Here is a 27,402-nt window from a genome sequence, read left to right as displayed (position 1 = left end):
TAGGGGAGAGGGATTAAGTGAGTGCTTGGGTAAATGGTAATTCGAGTCAGGGATTATGGGAGGAGAGAAGTCTGTCAACTTGGATTTCCCCCAACATGGAAACATCCTGTGTTTGTAACATCAAATGTTAGCATCACTTCAAGAAACCTCAAAAATTCTTATGTGCACTTTTCTTCAGGCAGGCACAGTGATTGTATGCACTTATGAGACCGGGTATTTGGATTCTCAGGATTTCATTGCTAAATAGTGAGAAGAATTCAAGTCAGATCTCCTGTCTTGGTCTGGCATTCTGAGGGAAGTTAGCTGTCCTTAACTGATTGTCAGAGTTTGCTAATATTTTTAAGAGCTGTACGGGACAAGTTTCATAAATGGTTAAGTTGAAGCAAGCATATGGAATACTGTTATAATGTATATAATAATATAAGGCTTTTGAAGAAAGAAGAACCAAATCCTTCAGAAGAGAGTAGTTGTCATAGTAAAAGATGCTGTTTCTTGTGTTCTGTGATTGGTCTTTAGTGCCCTCTATTGACTGCTTAGTCTAAAACAATGTCTTGATTTTGGAAGACCATGTTCCTTGCAGTGTTATTTACCAAAATAGGAAGAATCAGAGGTTTTAAAATTATGATAAATGGTCATAAGAACTGATGGGAACTTAAAAAAAATTTACACGAGGTCTCAAAGTTGGGTAGAGGTCTTTAGAAACAACCGTTATAACATTTTGTTTGCTACAACATGGGTATGATACTGTGGGCTAGATTTTTCAGAAAACAGACCTTTCTGATGATGAGTAGCCTAAATCGGGCTGGTTTTTAAGCATTTTTAATGCAGCGAAGCCTCAAGGACAGCAGTCGCCCCAGTAGGCAGTAGCAGCTGCTGTTTTTCCATAGGGCGGCTGCTGCATGTGATGCCCCATGAAAGGAAATGACTGTTACTCATTAAAGCAACTTCATTCGGCTACATAGGAAATCACACAGTTAGAAAAGTCATCACAGAAAATGAAATAGTGATTATGCATAATGGGGCATCTTCAGAAATGGATGGCTTTTCTTTTTTTTTTTTTAAATGACAAAGACGCTGCCATTGGGTTCTCTCCTCCAGGAAAAGCAGTGGTAGATTGGACTTAGTGTTCAGAATAACTAGAGGTCTAAGCCTGAATAAATTTTAGTAAGGAAGCATACCTGATACTAGCTTGAGGTCTAAAGAAGACTGCGCTTTGTATAAATGAATGCTCACCACGACTTTTCTGTAATAAGGCAAATGTGTTAATCATTCTATTTCTATTATTTCCTGGTTAATCTTTCTTTCAAATGTTTCTGATTATCATTTCAGCTGGTTGCATTTTGAAAACCTGTTCACCCAGTTGAGGTTAAAAATAGTACTTTCTGATTTGGTGTTCTATGACTCTGCAAAGAGATTGCTCACGCCAACCTAGTGAAATCATTTATTTGCTTTTGGTATATTTTACTGTTGCAGTTTTCCCTAAGAAAGTTTAGTAATTATTAAAATGAAGTAATGCTAGCTGCTTTCTGGGCATTTCATGAGAGGAATATGCTATTATGTAGTTTCCCTTCCCCCCTAATAAAAAAGCCTTTCATCATAAACTGACATCCTAAATGAAGGACATAATTGTACAGCTTATTTATTAGTGTGTCAAACTTAAAATGTAATGGTTTCATATTTCAGAATGAAAAGTGTGTTGTGATTCATGGTTGCCGGTGACAAAACAGACAGCTCTTTTATATCTGCACTGATTGCCTGCTGATATACCACTGTACTTTTTTTTTTTTGTTCTTTTTCTCTTCTCTTCCTATGCAATAGCTCCCTCTACTTGAAAATATTGGTGTAATTATAGTTTAGCACTATGTACTTTATTAGTGAGTACTCATGACTATTTTTACTTTCAGTCCTTTTCCTATGTATGAGGTGTTCTACATCAGGGCATGTTAGAAATTTACCAAGAGTATCTTGACCTTGGAGCAGAAGAGCAAGGTTAAGGAGAATAATGACAGTTATGTTTGAAGGCATTTTTCAAGGAATTAGCTGTGTGGCTTTTGTTGATTTAAACATGATATATTTGGTTAAAATTCCATATAGTACTTGAAAATGAACTCTGATGTCCAAAGCACAGAGGTATGGAAAACTGGATCAGAACACTTCAAAAGAACCATCAGTCATATCAAACTGACAAAGCCTGGAACTTGGCAAATTCTCACTTTGCTAATTCCTGAGCCTTCTGATTCTAACACAAAACATGACAGTTTCTCTTGTATTTGTCGGGAAGGGTTCAACAGTAGTAGAATCTCATGTTACTACATCTTGACTTTATGGAATAGTATGTGCATTATGAAACTGTAGGAACAAAATAGTGTCATGATTGGGATTTATTTTTTCTCTGTAGTACCATTATTTTAAAGTGGGGCAAGTGGCAGAGCCTGATGGTCTAGAGTAAGAACCTAGGAGCCAGACTGGCTGAGTTTGAATCCTAGCTCTGCTACTTACCACGTGGGTAATCTTGGCAAGTTTCCTGAACTTTCTGAGCCTTAGTTTCCTCATCTGTAAAAACAGAGACAAGTGTTAGTGTAAAGCACTTTGAATAGAGCCTGGCACATAGTAAGTGCTGTATATGAGTGTCCAATAAAATAAAAAAATAATGGACTATAAACTGGTTATTAACCAAATGTATTTATTGAATGTCAACATTATCTTTAGTGCTGCTTAATAAAAAGAAAAATGGGGCCTTCCCAGTAGATGGGAGAGATTTTCACCTTGGTTTTGTTGACAAAGTGACGCTCATTCTCTTATATCAGAATAGTTCTCACCTAGGGGTCCCTATATCATGTTATAGATTATAAATTATAATTATGTTATTTTTAATTTTTTTTTAACATTTATTTATTTTTGAGAGACAGGGAACACGCAGAGGAGGGGCAGAGAGAGAGGGAGACACAGAATCTGAATCAGGCTCCAGGTTCTGAGCTGTCAGCACAGAGCCCGATGCGGGGCTCGAACTCACAAGCTGTGAGACCATAACCTGGGCCAAAGTCGGATGCCTAACTAACTGACTGAGCCACCCGGGCACCCCATAATTATGTTATTTTCAAAATACTTTTGTCATGCAGTTGGATATTCCATGGATTCCATGTCTGTTTTGAACTTCGTTGATTTAACAGGAGGATTTTATACTGGTGCAATACATAAAAATGAAGTATCATTTACCATAGTACACTTCTTTTAAAGCCTATTTATTGCCCAAGAGCAGACTTGTCTTTAGTCTATAATATGGACGCTTGAGGATGTCAGAGAATCTTACTCAACTGTCTATAGACTTGTGGTGCAACAAAATAGCAGTTTTCAAAAGTTTAAAGAAGAAATTTGTATGTATTGAACCCTCAGATATGTAACTGAAATTGTTAACATTATGTTTCCACCTTGATAGAAGCTGATATTTGTGTGGATGTATAGAACGATATTTTAACAGAAGAATTTGGAAGACTATCACCAGAATGCTGGACACTTATAGTAAATAGTCAAATGAGAATCATGAATACATGTATTTTCAGAAATGCACTCATTGTTTCTTCTTTACTTGATCCTTTAGGACCCTTTGGATCCCACACGATCAGTGATTGTGATCCGTTCCCTGGTGGCAGATGGTGTTGCAGAAAGAGCAGGAGAACTCTTACCTGGAGACCGCCTGGTTTCAGTCAACGAATACTCTTTGGAGAACACCACACTTGCTGAAGCCGTGGAAGTGTTGAAAGCCGTACCACCAGGCATTGTATGCCTTGGCATCTGTAAGCCCTTGGTGGTGAGTGTTCAATTGTGTTACTATAGGAAGTGATAATAGTGTAATAGTTGAGAACATGGATTTGGAGACAGATGCACCTGCTTTCAAATCCCTGTTCCACTGCTTACTCTCTGTGTATCCTAGGACAAATTTCTTATGTCCTTGACTTAAAAAATTAGCAACATAACGTCTACCTCGTAAGATTTGGGGGGACTAAAGATTATGTTCATTAAGTGCTTAGCACATTACATAAATAGTAGCTGCTAACGTTACTAGTCCTCCTACCACGTTTACTATTATTTTTAGCTTCATGCTTTTAGCACAGATCTGTAAGTTCTCATCACATTCCTTATGATATAAATTAAAATCTGTGCATTTTAACTTTCACTTGGGAATGATGTTGAGATGTCATGATAAGTTGAAATCCAAGTAACTATATCGTTTTAACATACAGATTTGAGATTTTAATCCACTTTTCTGCCCATTAAAGTGCCTCATAACCCCTAGGATCTAGAAGTCTATGTGGCCAAGTCATCTTTAAGTGCTCTTTCTGCATAATCTTCTTTTTGGGTGGCGGGCATATGGAGCCCAACATGGGGCTTGAACTCACGATCCTGAGATCAAGACTTGAGCTGAGATCAAGAGTTGGATGCTTAACCGACTGAGTCACCCAGGCACCCCTTTCTGTTTAATCTTTTTTTAATGTTTATCTTTATTTTGAGAGAAAGACAGACAGAGACAGTGTGTGAGCGGGGGAGGGGTAGAGAGAGAGGGAGACACAGAGTCTGAAGCAACCTCCAGGCTCCAAGCTGTCAGCACAGAGCCCGATGTGGGCTTGAACTCCACAAGCCACAAGATCATGACCTGAGCTGAAGTTGGATGCTCAACCAACTGAGCCACGCAGGCACCCCACTTACTGTTTAATCTTTTGTACGGGGTCAGATTAGTGTTTATGACTGAGGGCCACATTACAGTTAGGGTGCTTTTGAGGTTCCCCAATTAACAAAATACTTCAAGATAATTTTCAAGCATTATGAAAATATTATTGAGTGCTTGCCATATGTCAGTATATTAAACCCTTTATATGCATTAACTAATTTAATGCTCTTGGCAACTTGAAGAGGTAGTTCTTATTACCCTCATTAGAGATGAGCCTATCAAGACACAGAGAATTGAGCATCTTATCCATAGTGATGTAACTAGTAAAAGAGTATAAACTCAGCAAGGTGGCCTCAGACCCTGCACTGTTAGCCACAGTGCTATATATTTAACTTGTTGCTACCTTGGTTTGCATAGCTTGTCTGAAACAGACAGATGGTCTTCATAGAGTGCCAGGACTGGATTTTAAGAAACCTGGACTCTGTTTCTAGCTTTCTTATGAGTTAGCCTAGTGGGTTTCAACTCAAAGATATGTAATATACTTAGTCACCTGGGAGGTGGTTAAAATGCAGTTTTCCAGGTCCTACCCTCAGAGATTTTCATCTAATCATTGTGATGGCTATTTAGGGAACTGCCTTTTCAGTGAATTACCCATGTAATTCTGATGCTGAATTTCACACTTTGAGAAACATCATACTAGGAATTTGATGATAGGTACACCACTCTTCTTCCCTGAGCCTATTTTTTCATTTCTGAAAAGACTGAACAATCCTAGAGAACTCCTAATATCTTTAAGAAATACATCAATATACTACATGAGTATGTTAACATACTACATGTGTCCATAAGTATAGGTAGACACAGATATGTTCATATATAGATATAGATTCCTGTATTTATGTACTGGGGAAACTCATGGCCTTCATGAATTTCCCATAAAGATGCTGGTATATTATACTATCCAGCACTCTAAATATTTCAAAATGGAGTATAGCATACAGCTAATCAAGTTCTCGACTTTGTATTGCATATTTGCTGTTTGTTGCCGTAGCCAACACCATGAGATGCCTGGTTTGATTTCTGGACAAATTAAGTTGGTGGGGGGGAGGAGTGTGATATTTTTATGTGGGCTCTCATCTTCTTGGTATTCTCATTGTGGGGGGGAATTTCATATAGATTTTACCTGATGATTATTTGCCTAGTTGTTTGGGCTGCCAGAGGAATTCCCAAACTATTTATGTCCTAGAGGACTTGGACGGTGTGACTTTACTGTGAAGCAGTTTAAGGGAAGTGTCAGGTAGCATAAAAAAGAGAACTTAGTTACCAGTTGGGTGTGGATTCCTGTGCTGCTCCTGGCAGAGGTAGGACTGCAGAGATTTCAGGATATCAGAGCCACATTCTGATATGGTTTTGGAATGTAGTAATTGTGAGGTAGACCTTTGCGTAGGCTTTTCCCGGTGAGTAGAAGTCTTCCAGGATACCTGGGAGCGGGAAGCCACAAAAGGGATGAGGAGAAAGGTCACTTTCAGGATGGTAAAAAATTCTTAGTGGAACGACCATTGATTCCTTCTTTAACATCTGGGCACTTTTAGCAAAACTGTTTGCTCACGAGCTGTAAATAGTGATGTGTGGATCTTCTCTGAGGTCTCTTTCTCTCTTGTCCACTTGGTGGTCACTTACCTGATCACATAAAGTTTACTGAGCTTTCAACTCAGTCCTCCTCAGAAGTGGGGTAGAGAGTGTGAAGAAGGTGGCCCAAAGTCAGCTTGGGGCAGAAAGACTATGAATATATAAAAGTTAAGAGAACGTGACTTTTTTTTATTAAGTCATATATAGATATACATTATACAAATATAACATATTTATATATTTTCATGTTAACTATGAATGGGGCTTATCTTTTCATTTTTTTAATGTTATTTATTTTAAAAAAATTTTTTTAACAAATCAAAACCAAACTCAGATATCACCTCACTCCAGTCAGAGTGGCCAAAATGAACAAATCAGGAGACTATAGATGCTGGAGAGGATGTGGAGAAACGGGAACCCTCTTGCACTGTTGGTGGGAATGCAAATTGGTGCAGCCACTCTGGAAAGCAGTGTGGAGGTTCCTCAGAAAATTAAAAATAGACCTACCCTATGACCCAGCAATAGCACTGCTAGGAATTGACCCAAGGGATACAGGAGTACTGATGCATAGGGGCACTTGTAACCCAATGTTTATAGCAGCACTCTCAACAATAGCCAAATTATGGAAAGAGCCTAAATATCTATCAACTGATGAATGGATAAAGAAATTGTGGTTTATATACACAATGGAGTACTACATGGCAATGAGAAGGAATGAAATATGGCCCTTTGTAGCCACGTGGATGGAACTGGAGAGTGTGATGCTAAGTGAAATAAGCCATACAGAGAAAGACAGATACCATATGGTTTCACTCTTATGTGGATCCTGAGAAACTTAACAGAAACCCATGGGGGAGGGGAAGGAAAAAAAAAAAAAAAGAGGTTAGAGTGAGAGAGAGCCAAAGCATAAGAGACTCTTAAAAACTGAGAACAAACTGAGGGTTGATGGGGGGTGGGAGGGAGGGGAGGGTGGGGGATGGGTATTGAGGAGGGCACCTTTTGGGATGAGCACTGGGTGTTGTATGGAAACCAATAGGACAATAAATTTCATATATTGAAACAAAATTTTTTTTTAATGTTTATTTATTTTTGAGAAAGACAGAGCGTGAGCAGGGACAGGGCAGAAACAGAGGGAGACACAGAATCCAAAGCAGGCTCCAGGCTCTGAGGTGTCAACACAGAGCCCAACGTGGGGCTTGAACCCACAAACCGTTAGATCATGACCTGAGCTGAAGTCATATGCTTAACTGACTGAGCCACCCAGGCTCCCCTAACATTTATTTTTGAGAGAGAGACAGAGCGCAAGCAGGGGAGGGGCAGAGAGAGAGGGAGACAGAATCTGAAGCAGGCTCCAGGCTCTGAGCTGTTAGCACAGAGCCTGATGTGGGCTCGAACTCGCAAACCGTGAGATTATGACCCAGAGCTTAACTGACTGAGCCACTCAGGTGCCCCCTGATACATTTCTTAATATTAAGGTACTTTTTTTAATAAGGACCTTACTTACTAGTAAGTGATGTAGTAAGTGATGTTTTTAATTTAAGAAATACTTTTTTTCCCCCTGTAAACATAGTATATTTCTTTATTTAATCAGATCTTCTTTTACAGTTTTCTCCTTAAATGTTCTGTGCAGTGTTTTTCAAATTTAATTCTGAGATAATTTACTGAGTTTTCCCCCTTTGTGAATGATGTCTTGTTTTCTATTACATTTTTATTAAATTAGCTACTGCTGAAGTGGCGGTAATGATACTGACTTGGTAATTTGATCTTCTGACAACCTTGTGAAACTTCCGTTTGTTACTCTGTTGAATTTTCCCTCTTTAAAAAAATTACCACTTTAGGGGCACCTGGGTGGCTCAGTTGGTTGAACGTCCGACTTTGGCTCAGGTCATGATGTCACTGTTCGTGATTTTGAGCCCCACGTCAGGCTCACTGCTGTCAGCACAGAACCCACTTGTCTGTCCACCTCTCTCTGACCCTCCTCCGCTCATGCTCTCACTCTCAAAAATAAATAACCATTAAACATTTTTTTCTTTTAATTTTTTTTCTCATGGTGAGTGCACTCTTAATCCCCTTCACCTATCCACCTCCCCTACCACCCCCGGAAACCATCAGTTTGTTTTCTATAGTTAAGAGTCTGTTTCTTGGTTTGTTTGTCTGTCTGTCTGTCTCTCTCTCTCTCTCTTTTTCCCTTTGCTCGTTTGTTTCTTACATTCCATCTCACTCATAGGAGTGAGATCATATGGTGTCTTTTCTCTGACTTATTTTGCGTAGCATTGTACTCTCTAGCTCTGTCCATGTTGTTGCAAATGGCAAGATTTCATTCTTTTTAAATGGCTGAGTAATATTCCATTGTCCATATATACCACATCTTCTTTATCCATTCATCTATCGATGGACACTTGGGCTGCTTCCATAATTTGGCTATTGTAAATAATGCTGCAATAAACATAAGAGTGCATATATCTTTGCAAACTAGTGTTTTCATATTCTTTGAATAAATGCCCAGTAGTGAAATTACTAGATCATGTGATATTTCTTTTTAACTTTTTGAGGAACCTCCATACTGTTTTCCACAGTGGCTACCCCAGTCCACATTCCCACCAACAGTGCACAAGGGTTCTTTTTTCTCCACATCCTTGCCAACACTTGTTGTTCCTTGTGTTTTTGATTTTAGCTCTTCTGACAGGTGTGAGGTGATATTTCTTTGTAGTTTTGATTTGCATATCTCTGATGATGCATGATGTTGAGCATCATTTCATATGTCTGTTGGCCATCTGGAAGTCTTCTTTATAGAAATGTCTGTTCTGCCCATTTTTTAATTGGATTATTTGATTTTTGAGTATTGAGTTGTATCAATTCTTTATGTATTTTGTATACTAACCCTTTATCAGATATGTCATTTGCAAATGTCTTTTCCCATTCTGTAGGTGGCTTTTAGTTTTGTTGATTGTTTCTTTTGCTGTGCAGAAACTTTATTTTGATGTCCCAATGGTTTATTTTTGCTTTTATTTCCCTTGCCTCAAGAGACCTATAGAAAAATATTGCTATGACTGATGTCACAGGCAGAGAAATTACTGCCTGTACTCTCTTTAAGGATTTTTATGGTTTCAGGTCTGATGCTTAGGACTTTAATCCATTTTGAGTTTAATGAAAGAAAGCAGTCAAGTTTCATTCTTTTGTATGTAGTGTAGGGAATACTTAAAAAGAAAACAGAAATTTGAGAAGCTTTGACCTGAATATGGTTTTCTGTTTAATTATTAAAGTTCGTTCTAATGACATAATTTGCATAAAGTTTATTGTGTCCTTGCATTTAATGGAAAGATGAGAATTAATCTGAAGAGAGTTCAAAACTAAGGTATTTTCTTGGTTATGAAAGTGCTTCTTTAGTTGCCAGAAGTGAGGAGCGGTGGGCAAGGTGGGTGAAGGTGGTCAAAAGATACAAACTTCCAGTTATAAATAAGTCTTGTGGATGTAATATACAGCATAGTGACTACAGTTAATAATACCATATTGTATATTTGAAAGTTGCAGATGTAACTAAACTTATTGTGATAATCATTTTGCAAAATATACATATATTGAATTATTATGTTGTACATCTAATGGATACAGTGTTTAATGTTATATGTCAATAAAAAATAGCTTCAGAGTTGACAAAAGCATGTCTTCAATTGTGCATAAAAAAACAAAAAAAAATTGCTTCTATTTTCAGGAAGATGATAAAGAGGGAGAAAGTCATTATATTTTACATTCAAACAGAAATGAAGAGAAGACTGAACTTTCAGAAACAATTCATGATATAAATTCATCTTTAATACTCGAAGCACCCCAGGTATTTAGTAAATTGATTTCCTATTTGAATGGTTTATTGTGAGCTAACATTGCTATAAAAAAGAAGACAAAAGCTTGTTCTCACTCTCTAGGCTAAAGAGATTCAAATTAAATGATCCTCCTCTCTTTTTAATTTTTTTAAGATGAAATGGTTTCCCTCTTGTATGACATTGGCTTCATAAATAACATAGGCCAGATATGAGTCATTTTCAAAGCACAAACATATCTGATTTTGTATCGCTAATATACTCTTAAATTTTTGAGGGTAGAACATATGTTTGAAAATAGACCTGCATTTAAAATGCTGTAGAAAACAGAGCTATTCCAAAGGACTTCTCATTCAATACTTTCTAAAGAAAAGTTATTTAGTCCAAACCATCATTATGCTTTAATTTTAGGAAGTATATTTTGAAGCTTTTCCTTTTTTATTCTTAAAATGAATTGTGCTTATTTTGCTCTTTGCAGGTAGAGAATGGTGTATGGTTTTGCTTTACTTGATAGCAACCATCTGGTGATATTTTTTGCATAATTTATTGACAGTGTCTCAAACTGATGTTTATTTCTTTACATATTTTTTTAATGTTTATTTTTGAGGTGGGGGAGGGGCAGAGAGAAAGGGAGACAGAGAATGTGAAGCAGGCTCTAGGCTCCAAGCTGCCAGCACAGAGGCCAACGTGGGGCTCGAACCCACAAACTGCAAGATCATGACCTGAGCCGAAGTCAGAGACACTTAACCGACTGAACCACCCAGGCGCCCCTGATGTTTATTTCTATACTGTACATTGTGGGTTTTTTAGTGTCAACATTTTTTGTTAAAATTTCATAAGTATATGACTTCTTTAAATATACCCTGTAAATACACCTTTAAAAAAATTAACTAGGTTGCTGTATTTGATATGCTATAATAATATAAAGGTGGGAAGTAGTGATTCATTCCATGAATTTACATTGGGTAATATTTAATGAATAGGTCTCCAAATAGGAAATGTCACTGATCTCTCAGGAGGAATTGGGCCTCATTGTGGTCAGCACTCTGAGGATCCTCCAGGGTTAGGTTAGAGGCTCAGCAAACCCATACATTTCTCAGGCATTACCTGGGAATTCAACAAAGTTTCTGCACATATGTGACTATTTAGTTTCAGTTGCATGTACTTGATCTTCTAGTTAGTAAAATATAAATTAATTAGAAAGCATTCTATATTCATTCCTTTTAGCCATGTAATTTCAGTACAGATGAAAAAATTACATGTCTGTTACATAGGCATATTATAAAATAGTCATACTCAAAGTAGTTGAGACCTACTTCCCATATCTTTAGTTTATGGAGAATACTTTTTGATAATTTCAATAGCCATAATTTATTTTGAATTAGCTAAGCTTGAAAATCCTGACTTTTTAAGTTTTTTGCTTTCTTAGGGAATAGAATGATGTGTATCTATATTTATGTACTACTTTTCTCTGAGATGCATGAGTTAAATATTCATGTAGCAGTTAACAAAATTCTTATTTCTGATTGAGAAGTTTCAGGTGGTTAATGTGTAACGAACCTTTTAGAATAGTCATTCACCTTGCCAGTGGCAGATTTCTGCCTCTTAACTGTTTGTCCCTTTCCTGCTTTGAGGGTTGTGTGGGAGTGAGCATTTATTTCTCCTCCTCTGTGATGGAGAGCCGTTCAAGTTAGCTGTGGCTGGGCATGGAATGTTGTCACTGTGGTTCTGTCACGGGTTAACCTTCCAGTTAATGTATAGAGTGCCGCTTTAAAGGAGGGGGAATTCAAATTATTTTGCAACTTTTATTTACAGGGATTTAGAGATGAACCCTATTATCAAGAGGAACTTGTAGATGAGCCGTTCCTAGATTTGGGGAAGACTTTTCAGTCCCAGCAAAAAGAGATAGACAACAGCAAGGAGGCCTGGGAGATGCGTGAATTTCTGACTCCCAGGTTGCAAGAGATGGGGGAAGAAAGAGAGATGCTTGTGGATGAAGAGTATGAGCTGTATCAAGATCGCTTTCAGTCCATGGACTTGTATGCCTCTTCGCACCTTCAAGAGGCTGCTCCTGTTCCCTCCGTGAAGGAACTTCATTTTGGCACACAGTGGTTACATGACAGTGAACCACCTGAGCTTCAAGAAGCAAGGTCCATGATGAGTATCTATTCCCAGGAAACACAGCAGTATGGCTACAGCGCTGAAAATATGGTAAGGGTTGAGAACAGATCTTCCACATTCCCCCATTCTGTTCCCCTCCCTCCCTATCCCTGTTGCTAAGTCCTGTGCATTTCAAAAAAAAAAAAAAATGTAATGGAAAAGGTAATTTTTGTAATTAATCATTTTTCCAAGATACACCATACTGTGTATTACTGTAAGTATAAACTCATCTTTTCTGTATTATATAACTTCTAGTGAGAGTCAATAGGCTGCAGTTGCCTTTTATAGTGGTTTATAGTGGTTTTTGCCTTGATTTTTTTAGTGATTTATTTCTCTAGATTATCCATTTCAAAAAAGAGCTATTTGGCCATTTGTGATTTTTTATCTCTCAGAGAAACACAGCGTTGTATTTCTCACATAGTATTTATCAGGGAAAAATCAAGGCAAAATTAATTAAAGATCTCTTGTTTATGTCTTGCTTACCCACACTGCTCTGTGTTATGTGTCATACTGAATAGAAGGTCACTGAACTCTAAAAAATTATCCTTACATTTGTGATACTACCTGTTTTCAACTTGACAGGAAAGCATTATATTTCAATAGGTTTGCCTTTGCTATTAGATAACCAATAAACTTTATTTTTATAAAATTAGAGTTAACTGGTCACCAATTGGAATCTTCCATTAGGGACATTTTTTTTTTTTAATTTTTTTTTTTCAACGTTTATTTATTTTTGGGACAGAGAGAGACACAGCATGAACGGGGGAGGGGCAGAGAGAGAGGGAGACACAGAATCGGAAACAGGCTCCAGGCTCTGAGCCATCAGCCCAGAGCCTGACGCGGGGCTCGAACTCACGGACCGCGAGATCGTGACCTGGCTGAAGTCGGACGCTTAACCGACTGCGCCACCCAGGCGCCCCTATTAGGGACATTTTTTAATGTTTTGGTTTGTTTGTTCATTTCATGCTGAAGATTAATTTCCAGGTGAATGAAAAGAAACTTATTATATAGGGATATTTAAAAGGCCACTTAGCAATATGTTTAGGTACAGTGCACTGTTCCCCTCATGGAGGTCAGCCACTCTCTTGCAGTGCTGTGGGGAGTGGGCCTTTCTTTGCTCTATTACGGGGCTCATAAGGCTGGTTTTTGTGCTCCCTCCTCCTTCAAACCTATCTTCCTTTCTCCCCTTTTGCAAATGCTATGGGTCCTTCTGCTATTCAAGGTGCTCTACAAGCTGTATTTATGGACCCTAGAGGATTACCCATGATAAAGGACTCTGGGAAGCCTACCAGAGAACAGATATTTTAAGATTATGTGAATAATACCTGGATATAGGAAGAAGTAACAGAGAATCACCTGGTGTGTTGCCATTGACATTGGTGCTTTCTTTCTTTGCTGGTCCCGGTCCTATACCGCTAAGTACTTGAACTCAAACAGAATATCCAGTTATGTGGAACAAATTCTAATCACAGATTAGTGAATGTTCACAAATAGTCACTTGTGGCTTTATTCTATAAGGAAAATTTTCTATTTACCCAAATACAAGGCAACCTGAAAAAGAGGCCCATTTTTATGTATAAATTTTTAGGGTTCTAGATGAAATAGTCAAAGCTACATTCACAATATTTACATCATAAATTTAAACATTCACATTTTAAACACTGTGAAATGTTAATTTTTTTTTTGCTTATTCTTACATTTAATGGCAATTTTACTTGGATTCTTTCAACACATATTGAATGTCCATATTTCCATTACCACTAGAATCACTTTTTGGTCATTTAACACAGCTTTCTGGATATACCATCTTAATTTTCATCTAAGTTGTTTGAGATACAGTCATTTTTTTTTAAAGTTTATTTTATTATTTTGAGAGAGGGAGTGCAAATGGGGGAGGGGCAGAGAGAGAGAATCCCAAGCAGCCTCCATACTGCCAGCGCAGAGCCTGATGTGGGGCTCCATCTCACTATCTGTCAGATCACGACCTGTGCTGGCTGAAGCCAAGAGGATGCTTAGCAGACTGAGCCACCCAGGCACCCCAAGATACAGTAATTTTTGAATCCATACTATCAGTCAAAATTTTATCCTGATCTCAACTACTCATTTGCAAGGCAGTAGGCTTTAAAAGAATTCCATTCGTAAGCACATAGCAATGATCTTCACAATACAACCACTTACTCTGCTAAATTACTATTTGAAATGCTGGTTTATAACAACATTCAGTGCTCACAGTTTAAAAGACATACATTCTAATTACTGAATCTCTGTTAAATTTCCTAGCTTCCTTCTTTTTATTTTCCATTTCTGATTCTGTGAGGTGACCTCTGTAAACCCTCTAAAGTGGCATTGATTAAAATTGTTTCAGACCTAATGTGTCTAGTCTGCACAAAATTTTATTTTCTTTAAATAATTATATGTTCTTGTTTTGGGCATTAACTCTTTTCCTCCCTCCACAATGATGACAGTGTAGGGGAGGGACACTTTTTTTTTTCCTCTAACCTCATTGGTTTTGTGGCTGGGCCGTGGAAATTAAGCTGATGAAAGATTGGCAAAAGGAAAACAATTTATTAACAAGTGTGGCATGCACACAAGCAGAAGAAACTCAGTGATGAATAACTCAAAGGGGTGCATAGAACTCGGGCTTACATGGCATTTTAACAAAGAACAATACATTTCTAGAGAAGCAACAAGACAAAGGAAAAGGAGTTTAGGTTTTAGGGTCAGAGCTGTAGGAAGGTAAATATAAGGGGGAAATTGATGGAAGATAAGGGCTGTTTTGTTATGTATGTTTCTCTTGGTGCCATCTCTTAGCAGAACAAAATCTAGCGTCCTCTCTAGTGATCAAGAATCAGGAGAAGATAGCTTTTCTGTGTGTGCTGTTTCTCATTTGTCTTCCTCTCAAAATAATCCTTATGCCAAAGTATCATGTTTTTGATAGAATATTCTGATTCTCTATAACAGTTACACACATAAGATCAGGATGGGCTTGAATCTTCATTTACCCTCCTCTCAGAAATATACTCCTGTGATGAAAATTTATCATTACAATCCCTGGGTAGATCGTTAAAACATTTGAATATTTTATAAATATATAATTCTTAATACTCTTGTTTAGAGAGTGCCCTGCAGAAAGGTAGAGGAACATTATCATTTCTGTCTTTATTGTAATATCCATTTTGGGGTACAGAAGTAACTATATTTGTAGTACCTGCTACTTAACTTTATCTTTCTCTATCACTCATTTCTCCATTTTAATTGAAGGGTAAAACCATCAAGATTTACAGATCTGGTTTTTTATTTTTAGTTGTAGTAAAATATACATCCTAGTAGTCCCTGTGGTTTCCCTTTCACAGTACCATTACCTGCGGTCACCTGAGGTCTGGAAACAGATATCCTCCTTCCAACAGTGTCAGAAGGTCACTAGTAGCCTAACATGTGCCTACACCATTCACCTCACTATTTATCACTTAGGCATTTTATCATCTCACATCATCATCGTAAAAAGAAGGGTGACTACAGTACAGTAAGATATTTTGAGAGAGAAAGAGACCACATTTACATAACTCTTATTGGAATATATTCTATTTCTTTATTAGTTATTGTTAATCTCTTACTGTGCCTGATTTATAAATTAAACTTTTATCATAGGTATGTATGCACGTATATGAAATAACAGTATATACAGGGTATAGTACTATCTTTGGTTTCAGGCATCCACTGGGGGTCTTGGAATGTGTCCACCACAGATAAGGAGGGGATACTGAACATAAAATATACCATTTTAATCATTCTAGGTTTACAGTTCCAGTAGCATTAAATACACTTTCATTATTGTACAATCATTATCACCATCCATCTCCAGAACTTTTTCATCTTCCCAGATTGAAAGTCTATACCCATTAAACAGTAACTGTCCATTCTTCCCTTCTCTCATCCCCTGGCAAGAAACTATAGTTCTACTTTCTTTCTCTAAGAATTTGACTCAGTATCTCATATAAGTGGAATCATACAATATTTGTCCTCTTGTGTGGGGCTTATTTCATTTAGCATAATGCCTTCCAGTTTCATCCACATCATATGTGTTGGAATTTTCTCCCTTTGTAAGGCTGAATAACATTCCATTGTATGTATATACCACAATTTGTTTACTCCTTCATCACTTGATGAACATCTGGGTTTCTACCTAAGGCTATTGCGAATAATACTGCTGCAAACACTGGTATACAGTATCTGTTCAAATAACTGTTTTAAATTTTTTTGGGTATTTCCCCAGATGCAACATTGCATATGGCAATTCATATGGTAATTCTATGTTTAATTTTTTGGGGTGTCACCATCCTGTTTTCCACAGTAGCTGTATCATTTTACATTCCCACCAGCAGTGCACAAATTTTCCAGTTTTTCCACATGCCTGCCAATACCTGTTTTCTGTTTGTTTGTTTTTTTAACATTTTATTTATTTTTGAGACAGGGAGAGACAGAGCATGAACAGGGGAGGGTCAGAGAGAGGGAGACACAGAATCTGAACAGACTCCAGGCTCTGAGCTGTCAGCACAGAGCCCGACACGGGGCTAGAACTCACGGACCGTGAGATCATGACCTGAGCCGAAGTCGGCCACTTAACTGACTGAGCCACCCAGGCGCCCCTGTTTTTGTTTTTTTAAATAGGTCCCAAGTTGTATCTTATTGTGTTTTTTTTTTATTTTTTTAATGTTTATTTATATTTGAGTGAGAGAGATAGTGCACAAGCAGAGGAGGGGCAGGGAGAGAGACGGAGACAGAATATGAAGCAGGCTCCAGGCTCTGAGCCATTAGCACAGAGCCCAATGCAGGGTTCAAACTCACGAACCGTGACATCATGACCCGAGCCAAAGTCGGACGCTTAGCTGACTGTGCCACTTAGGCACCCCTTATAGTGGTTTTGATTTGCATTTTTCTAATTATTAAGAAAAGTTGAGCAACTTTTCATGTGCCCATTGGCCACCCGCTGAAGAAATGTCCACATTTTTTGCCCCTTTTTAGAAGATCTGATTCTTGGGGCACCTGGGTGGCTCTTTTGGTTAAGTGTCCAGCTTCGGTTCAGGTCATGATCTTGTGATCCGTGGGATCGAGCCCTGTGTCAGGCTCTGTGCTGACAGCTTAGAGCCTTGTGCCTGTTTCGGATTCTGTTTCTCCCTCTCTCTCTGCCCCTCCCCTGCTCACACTCTGTCTCGCTCTCAAAAATAAATAAAAAACATTAAAAAATAAATAAATAAAAATATCTGACTCTTGCCTGAGGATTAATTACCTAAGACTAATTGTATCTTTTTTTATTTTCTTCTCTATTTAGAAAAACTTTTTTTTCCAGGGCACCTGCGTGGCTCAGTGAGTCAAGTGTCTGACTTCACCTCAGGTCATGATCTCACAGTCCATGAGTTCGAGCCCTGTGTCGCACTCTGTGCTGACAGCTCAGAGCCTGGAGGCTCCTTCGGATTCTGTGTCTCCCTCTCTCTCTCTCTCTACCCCTCCCCCACTCATGCTCTGTCTGTCTCAAAAATAAACATTAAAAAAATTTTTTTTTCATAAAACTTTTTTTTCCTAAAGATCTAACCCTCTTATATTGAAATTCAGATTCAGGTATCAATTCTCTTATTCCTCATATAGTTGCCATAAACTTTTTTTAATAAGTCCCAAATTGCTATAAAATATAAATATTCAGTGCCTACTATTTCCTCCTTATTCCCTTCTCTAAGAAATTCTTATTTTATTCTAGGCAACTAGATAGTTGTATCTCCTTTCTCACCCCAATTTAATATTTGAGTTGAATATCTCCATTAAATATCTGATACAGTTCTATACTTAGCTATATTCATAATCTGTATGGAAAAAGCTAGCAGTATTTGGTTCACCAGTTTATGAGAGATCCTTCTCATACCATTGAGGTCTGACCAATATAACATAATGAAAAAAAATGGGGACCCTGTAAAAGATGTCATTCATGTTTTAGTTTTGAACAAGCTAAATTTCCAACAGAGAATGACATAGGTGTTACTTGTCTTAAATGAATTGCAGTATATCCCTATGGTGGCCCTAACATTGTCATTTAATTTTATGCTTATAAAAGTTTTTAAAATATGATAATAAAATATTTCAGTGAAAATCATATGTTCTGGAAGGTTGTAACTTTGGGAAACCAGAGAAGACATGTATCAAAGGAAGACAACTAGAAAATGCAAAAATGTGCTCATCTGTAGGTTTTAGGTTTGGGTAGCTGGTGTTTGCCGGGCAGATAAAGGTGTTAGGGTGGGTAAAGCAAGAGCTCAGAGCTGTGAAAATCCACCAGTTGGTTTGGGATTGTCAGTGAAGCTATTGAGGTTGTGCTCCAACATACTCTATGAGTTAGTGTGTGTCAGCCATTGACCTTGCTTGACTGGATAGATCTTTATTCTTATACCATTGTGATTGTTTACTTAAATCCACTCATTAATGTTTATAAAACAATTTTTTTCTGAAAAAAAATCCAGTGTAAAAAAAAAAAAGAAAAAAAAAACTATTAGCCTAATAGTACTAAAAAACTATTAGTACTCTTGTGGAGATTAAGTTACCAGCATTCATTACTGCTTACCATTGCATAAACCACTACTTTAGGAGGCCTGTTTGCAGGGCCAGTTTTCCGCAATCATTATCTGGTTTGAACAACATTATGATGTACCTCATTTTATCACGAAGTACTAATGCATTTCTGTCTTTCTTCCTCTCAAGATGAAAGAAAATTTTGGCATTGATTCCCTACCCTCCATGCCCTCATCTGAAGGAAGCAGTCAACAAGGCAGATTTGATGATCTGGAAAATCTTAATTCATTAACACAAAGCAGTCTGGATTTAGGTTTGTGGTTTTTGTTTCTCATAAACACAAATTACATTATTTTGCAATCTTTCAGCTTTGTTTTTATAGACGATAAGTCTTACTGTCCTATTTTCATTCATAATGATGCAAATTTAAATGTTTATTAATCTGCTTCAGAATATCTGGAAGAATAAACCTGGCTCATATTTCAACATAGAACTTAAGATTCTCTTTTCTGAAAGGGCTATATTTTCAATGCCTGATTTTGCTTTTTATAAGCAGTGTGGATTAAAACTAAAACTAGTACCTTACGTGCTAAGTTTGAAATAAGTCTCTACTAATATATATTAAAACCTCTGATGCTATTAAGTGATACTGTTAGCTCATTGAACGAGGTTGTTAAATATTAATAAAGAGAGTCATATTTTAAACATTTATGAAACATTTTTATAGCCATATATTATGGTCAATTTTGGTGCATTAATAACTTAGTTTCCATTAAAGAATCCTAAAAGTATAGTGCCTCTCCTTGCCTACCCCCAATATTGACTCTTACATAATTTTGAAAACTCAACTGTGAAAAATAATTTTTCTTCATCCAACACTGAAATATCAAAGGCTGTTATATTATTGAGATCCCTAGGTAAGACTGTTAAGTTCTTTCACAGCACTGGGATTTATAGAGCCATTGTTCAGGATTTATGCTGTCCTTCATGTGTTATGACTCTGCTTATAGGAAAAGTCTTTCTCTGGACAATTCTCATGTTGTATGGTAATACATTGGAGGGGATGGAGTGCATTATAGAAAGCCATGTAATGGTTTTTATGAATTCAGCATTCTGTTGAGTAAAACCCAGAGAATGGAGTCATTAGCAGTAAAGATTCAAGTCCTCTCTGAGGTGATAAATAGTTGTCAGTTCCGAGTCAAAATAGAGCATGGGTAGTTAATTTTGAATATCTAAGATTTGATGAGTTTATCCAGTTTTTCATGACGTATAACCGATTGTGACTAGGATAAAAATGGGACTTTTCCCCCCAAAAGTGTTCCATTAAACTGTTTTAAAAATTTTTATCACATTTCCATAGTCCTTTAAGTACTTAGAGAAGATTTACTGCACAAATGAATGAATAATTGAATTAATAGGCCATATCTGTTTGATCGCCACTGATACTTTATAGCAATGTCATTACTATTTTGGACCAGATGATTCTTTATGATGGAGAGCTGACCTGTGCTTGGTAGAATGTTAATAGCTTCCCTGCCTTCTAACTCTGATGCCAGTGGTACTCACATTCCCAGGCCTGATCAAGATCACATGTCTTCAGATACTGCCAAATGTCTCCTGGTAGGGGCAGAGTTGAGAATCACTCACTGCTCTACACTGTCAGGATTGAAAGGATAAACTGGCTATATGGGGTGGGTGTTTGTGGGGAAGAGCAGCAGAGTTGGGAAGAAGACGGAGAAGGTAGTTCCTCTTGAGCTCTGCTCTGTGTATTATCTAAATGGCTCCAAAATTACTTCTGACCTCTACTGGCTCTCGAAGTTTTCCAGGGCTGCTGTAGCAAATTGTCGCGAACTTGGTGGCTTAAAACAACAGATATTAATTCTCTCACTGTTCTCAAGGCCCAAAGCCCTAAATCAAGGTGCTGTGCTCCCTCTGAAGGCCCTAGGGAATAATCTGTTCTTTTCCTCTTCCGGCTTCTGGTGGCTCCAGCCTTCTTTGACTTGTGGCTGCGTCACTGTTATGTGTGCCTCTGTCTTCACACGGCTCTCTTCTCTTGACCTGTGTCTTCTATTCTTTGTCTCCTATAGGGACATCTGTCATTGGATTTAGGGCCCACTTGGGTAATCCAAGATGGTCTCATCTCATGATACTTAAATGTATCTGCAAAGACCTTTTTTTCGAATAAGGTCACATTGACAAGTTCTGTGACTTGGATGTATCTTTTAGAGAGGTCCCCCCCATTATGCCCTCTACTCTGCCTCAGTCTGATACTTTACAAGGATCTGGGAATTTATTTTTTTAGAGATTATAGCTTTGGGAATGAAGTTAAACTTGTATATTTTAGATCTGTCCTCACTGGGAATGCATTCATAACCACATGCTTTTAGGAAAAAATTTTGAAAGCCTCTAGAATGCCATGTGGCAGGCATGACTATTTGGATTAATGCTAACTGTGGGTAGGCTGAGAAATTATTAATATAGAGTCGATACAGATTTCAGCAGCATACATATTGAATTTATTCTAGTCAGAGTTTGATTTTGCTCTTGAGATCCTTTCCAGCAAAGGGCTGACTCTTAGTCCCACGTCCCTATGTACAAAGCAGGTACCCTGCTGTGTCACCAGGCAATCCCGCCAGCTTCTCCTAAGTAAACTCCCCTGGGCTAAGTATTCTCTAAGCCCTCTTTCAAATCTGTAACTCTTTGACCTCTTTATTAGTATCAGACAGTTTTAGGTTTATCTCTGAACAATTAAATTTCTTTTTCTGAGCAATAAATTTAAAAATTACTTTTGAGAGGGGCGCCTGGGTGGCACAGTCAGTTAAGCGTCCGACTTCGGCTCAGGTCATGATCTCACAGTCTGTGAGTTTGAGCCCCACATTGGGCTCTGTGCTGACAGCACAGAGCCTGGAGTCTGCTTCAGATTCTGTCTCCTTTCTGCCCCTCCACTGCTCACGCTTTGTCTCTCTCTCTCTCTCAAAAATAAACATCAAAAAAAAATTATTTTTGAGAACCTTATATGTGAAGAGCTATTCTTGACCCTATATTTAGTCCAACATTATGTAGCTTCTAAGAGCCTTTACTCTTCATGGGCTTTGAAAATAAACCTATAGGGGCGCCTGGGTGGCACAGTCGGTTAAGCGTCCGACTTCAGCCAGGTCACGATCTCACGGTCTGTGAGTTCGAGCCCCGCGTCAGGCTCTGGGCTGATGGCTTGGAGCCTGGAGCCTGTTTCCGATTCTGTGTCTCCCTCTCTCTCTGCCCCTCCCCCGTTCATGCTCTGTCTCTGTCTGTCCCAAAAAATAAATAAAAACGTTGAAAAAAAAATTTAAAAAAAGAAAATAAACCTATAATGAGCATAATTAGTAAGGTAAAGTTTACAAGATAAATTCCAAATCAATAACACATTTAGTATTACAACATTTCAAAAGGTTTCTGACAGAAGGTAGTTCTGATTCCTAATCTTTGACTGCCCCTGTCTGGATGGTGCCCCCAGGGAACCCTGGATGATTCTCTGTCATTGCACTCAAGGGTCAGGCAAACATACTCATTTGCATGCCTACCTCTTCCTATAAATTAAGCTTCTGGAGGGCAAGGCTTGTATCTGATTTTTGTTACCGTAGTAGGTGCTCAAGAAATATTTGTTGAATGAGAGAGTGAAACGCTGCTCATGTGTGGCTATTCAACAGCATTGCAACCCCCAGCCCTCCCTCCCTCTGGCAGCGGCCAAGTTATACAATAACCCACCCTCCTCTCTGCTTGGATTCTCGTTGCCTTTATTTTGTTGACCATTCTGTTCTTACTCCTTACCAAGTATAAACCTTTTGAAAGTCTCCCCCATTCCTCTCCTATAAACATTAACCTCCATTTGTCCAGGAAAATTTTTTTTAGCTTCTTTGTTTTTCTAACCTTTGTGCTCCTATTATGGCCCTTCCCTAACAACTGCATAGGTCCTCGAGGACTTGATTTGTTTTATGGGCTCTGGGAACTGCAGTGCACTTGGCGAACAGCTCTGTAAAGTGTGAGTGTGTCACGCACTGTGACAGATGAGAAATGCGTGCCTGAGCACCAGCACCCAGGGTCCATGGAGGAGGAGTGGGGCAAAGGGCACGGCAGCCTTTCTGTGGAACAGGTAATGAAAAGTTTTAAACAAACTGCAGCAACCTATGAAACCCAATGCCATAATTTAACAGTCTGCTTTTACCAGTGTGGGTGGATGAGAACCAGCTCTGCAAATAAAGCCAGTTCCCTCTTCTTAACACTGGTTTCTGGCCATTCCGGCCAGAATCTAGTCCCACCCCTGGTCCCTCCTCAGTGGGGAAGAAGCAGACATAGGCCAAGCTAGAACTCTCTGGCATCGAGATGGATTAGAGTGCTTTGCAGGAATGGAGGCCCCAGAGAATAGGAGTGAAGGGTGCATAGGGATGGGGGACAGACCCTGAGACTTCTTTAACACAACCTGAGCATTAAAGTTAAATTCACTCCCTCTTCAGATTCTGTTGCATTACCAACTGATTAGACCCCAGTTCCAAAGTTTCTAGACAAGATAAAAAGCAGTAGTAGTGAGTTTAGTAGAAAATTTGTTCATTATGAAGAAATGGAAAGAGTTGAGGTAATGCTTATAGGAAAAGTTTTAGGATAATACCTATGTCTTTTAGAAATAATTTGAGATTTTCTGATTAGGCAGAGCTCCAAAAAATACTATAAATGTGTGGATTTAAGGAAGACATTTGATCACAATTCATCATGTTTGTAATATGCTCAAGAAGGATTGGCTGAGAATCGGGTGTATCCTAAGAGTGATTAATAGACCTATGCCAGTAAGGGTCCTATGAGTTGTAGGACTCTATGCACAACTCTGCCCCAGTTATTCTTTTTTTCAGGAAATGTGGAAATAACACAGATGGCATGTCAGGTAAACTTGCACATTCCATTTGGCAAAATTCCTTAACTTGAATTTCTCCATCTATAAAATAACAGTTGTTAGTATCTTTTCTAACTCATAGTTTGACACGAGAATAGGTAACAACTGTAAAAGAATTATGAAATTTGTAAACAAAGCCCCTTTAAAAATCTGTTTTCTTAACCTGATGAGCACCGGGTGATGTATGGAGTTGTTGAATCACTATATTGTATACCTGAACCAATATAACAATGTGTGTTAACTACACTGGAATTAAAATTAAAACATTTTTTGATGTAAGATTTTTTATTTGGTTATTTGTCATTCTGTGAAATTATTTTGTGTGCGTGATGAGGACTTCTAAGATCTATTAAGTAACTTTCAAATATGCAATATAATATTTCTTTAATGGTCGTTTACTTTTGAGAGAGAGAGAGAGAGAGAGAGAGAGAGAGAGAGTGTGTGTGTGTGTGTGTGTGTGTGTGTGTGTGTGTGGTGAGGGGCAGAGGGAGAAGGAGACACAGAATCCGAAGCATGCTCAAGACTCTGAGCTGTTCAAGTCCAGCATGGGACTTGAACTCAAAATGCGAGATCATGACCTGAGCTGAAGTCAGATCCTCAACCGACTGAGCCATCCAGGCACCCCTTACTTACTTACTTACTTACTTACTTATTTATTTATTTTAATAAGTGAAATGCAGGAGTGCCTGCAGTTGGGACAGCTGAGGTTGATAAGGGAAAATGTGTAGTGAGATTAGAATACCATCATTAAGGGGATTCTTTTGATAAAATATTTATATTGCTAAAATGTCCTCTTTTCAGTAAGGCCATGTGTGAAATGCAACTCTCTTCCACTGAGGAGACCCTGTCCTCCTTCCTTCCTTTATTTTTCACCATCTGACATATTAAACATTTTACTTAATAAGATTTCTACCTAGAAAAGGCCTATTTGTTGAATGAATGAAGGCTAAATGAAAGCATCTTGTGTTCACTATCATCTGGGTTTGCTGTGTAGGTATGATGATTCCAGATGATGCTCAAGGTCCTGGCTTGCTTGTTGAACTTCCTGCTGTGGCTCAAAGAAGGGAGCAAGAAGATTTGCCTTTATATCAACTCCCCAGGACTCGAGTTGTTTCCAAGACCTCGGCATACACAGGAACACTGTCTTCTAGATATACCACTGATGCATGGTATGATACCATTTATCTTTGTTTTCACATTATAAAGTAGTCTGGTTTTTTTGCTCTTATAAAAAAAATGCCCTATAGTAGACAATTACTAAGAGATTAGGAGTTTCACAACATAAGCAAGACATACAGACAAATTAAGGAGGGAGTGGATTTAAGAGAGAATTTGTTGGAATTGGTGACTAATAACATGTGTCAAGGTGAGAGGACATAGTTGAGGGTGACTTGTGTCTCTGGATTAGGACAATAAATGCATTGCAGTGCCATTAATTCTTTAACAAGACTGTAGGAGCAAAGGAAGCAAACTCAGTGTCCAATGATAGATGAATGGATAGAGAAAATGTGGTGTATAAGAAAGAATTAAGTGCTGCTGTTTTTAACAATATGGATGGACTTAGAGGGTATCATGCTAAATGAGGGAGGTCGAACAGTGCAAGACAAGTGCCATACGATTTCACTTATATGTGGAATCTGCAAAGACAAAACAAACGAACAAACAGAAACTGTCTCCTAAACACCAAGAACAAACTGGAGCGGAGGGGAGTGGAGGTGGATGGATGAAATAGGTGAAGGGGATTAAGAGTCACAGACTTCCAGTTATAAACTAAATAAGTCACAGAGACAAGTATAGCATGAGGAATGTAGTTAATATAATTTTTATGATGACAGGTGGTAGCTACACTTATGGTGAGCGTTTCGCAATGTATAGAACCACTGAATCACTGTGTTACACACCTGAAACCGATATAACATCGTATGTTATATTTTAATTAAAGAAAAAAGTTTATAGGAGCATGAACAGGTTGTAAGGGAAAACGAATTCAGTGTGGGACAAGACGAAGGTTCCAGTATCCATAGGACAACAAAGCGAAGTGGAATCAATTAGGTGTGTGATTCTGGGGATTCACGTTGGTATCTATCCTGATGTTAATAATTGGGAGCAAGATCAAGTGTAGGTGAAACTGCTAGATTTGAATAGTCATCCAGGGTAAGCTCAAATACTAAGAAGAGCATGGGACCAAAATTAGAGTCTTGCAGAGCAGCAATATCACAAGTAAGAATGGAGGCAGAAAATAGTGAAATGGAGTGAACAAAATGTCACTCAGAGGAAATTAAACCTAGAGGTTGTCGTAGAAACCGGACAAGAGAACGTTTTACCAAAGGTTTTTCACAGACCTTCATCATGGCCTACAGAGAGGTCAGGGCAGATAAAACGGAAAAGTTTACTTGGGGTTTGGCCACACGGATGCACTAGGTAAGCATAGAACAATTTAAGTAAAGTAGAAATCAGAGAGCAGTAGGTTGAGAATTGAACAGGTCCGAAATTGGGCATAGTAAGTCCAGTGAGACTAGTGTTTTCAGAATCCAGGTCATGAAAAGAGACAGAATGCGTATCATCTAGATAGCTAGAGGGTATTTTTGGATTGAGGTAAAGAAGAAGGGGTTATGCATACATAATTACATATATATTGATATATGTATTGTGTGTGTGTCTTTCTGGGAAAGATCCAGCAAAGAAATATGTAGATGCTGGAAAGGAAGTTATTAAACACAGTCCCTGGAGAGAGGAGAAGGAGAGAAAGACATTGCGCACCTAGAGAGATTAACCTTTGGTGGTTAATCCACAGAGACAGGTGCCAGGAATGAAAGCAAAGTACAAATGCAAGTGCTATTTGTATCCTGTAGATAGGAATCCAAAGAGATTTCTTATTTTTTATATTTTTTGTCATTTAGGTAAAGATTATTTGAAAAGAGTGATAAGGTGGTAGCAATGTGTACATTAAAAGTAGAGGTGTCACTTTTGAAACGAGGGTAGGAGAGTAATGGCTTAGTGGTTGGTGGAAAGCAGTTTAGAAAAATCTTGCTCCCTGCCCCCCACCTTCCAACTTCCCAAGGTGAGACAGTGAGTATCATTCACTTGAACATGGTATCTATGGCAGAGAACCAGAAGCTGTTGAGAGAAAGTTTGGTGAAGAGGTCAGAGTGTGGAGTAGTTTCTTGACAATTCAAGGAGATTCCGTGGAGTGTGATGGGTAGTTTGGCCTGGGGGCGGGGAGAGGGAAAGGGGTATCCGTGGTGTATATGAAAATGGAAGGAGAAACCAGAGCAGCAAGGAAGGAAGGAGTTGGAGGTGTTGGCCAAGCATAACAGGGATGAGAGATAGGGTGGATTTATTGGCCTTCGTGTTTTTATTAAACCTTTAGTCCAAGAATGATTTTGTATTGACATATGAAGTGTCTTAGAATGATATCACTTCTCCGTTCAGCAACCTGTGACCTTTGACCCTTTTTATTGACCTTTACATTTAATTTTATTTATTTATTTTTAAGATTTTATTTCTAAGTAATCTCTGCACCCAGTGTGGGGCTTGAACTTAAAACCATGAGATCAAGAGTCACGTGCTCCACCAACTGAGCCAGGCAGGTGTCCCTCTGCCTATAGTTTTAGACAGAAACTTCATATTGCAAAAAGTTGGTCTCTGTGCTTCAG

At 38.3% G+C, this 27,402-nt stretch overlaps 1 protein-coding gene across 1 annotated transcript in view; it reads left to right on the top strand.

Annotated features, from left to right (window-relative positions):
* Positions 1-27,402, top strand: part of PATJ (PATJ crumbs cell polarity complex component) — a 368,066-nt gene that overhangs the window by 104,016 nt on the left and 236,648 nt on the right. The window contains exons 18-22 of the mRNA XM_047084721.1: positions 3,599-3,808; positions 10,008-10,127; positions 11,929-12,324; positions 19,015-19,138; positions 24,741-24,915. Of these exons, the coding sequence (XP_046940677.1) occupies positions 3,599-3,808; positions 10,008-10,127; positions 11,929-12,324; positions 19,015-19,138; positions 24,741-24,915 (1,025 nt within the window). The remainder of the gene's footprint in view (positions 1-3,598; positions 3,809-10,007; positions 10,128-11,928; positions 12,325-19,014; positions 19,139-24,740; positions 24,916-27,402) is intronic.

Source organism: Lynx rufus, unplaced genomic scaffold (assembly GCF_022079265.1).
Source record: "Lynx rufus isolate CCGP_SWC_20201006 ecotype Redwood Valley unplaced genomic scaffold, mLynRuf1.p SCAF_2, whole genome shotgun sequence".
In the NCBI taxonomy this organism is placed as follows: domain Eukaryota; kingdom Metazoa; phylum Chordata; class Mammalia; order Carnivora; family Felidae; genus Lynx; species Lynx rufus.
This window is presented reverse-complemented; position numbering and strand designations above follow the sequence as displayed.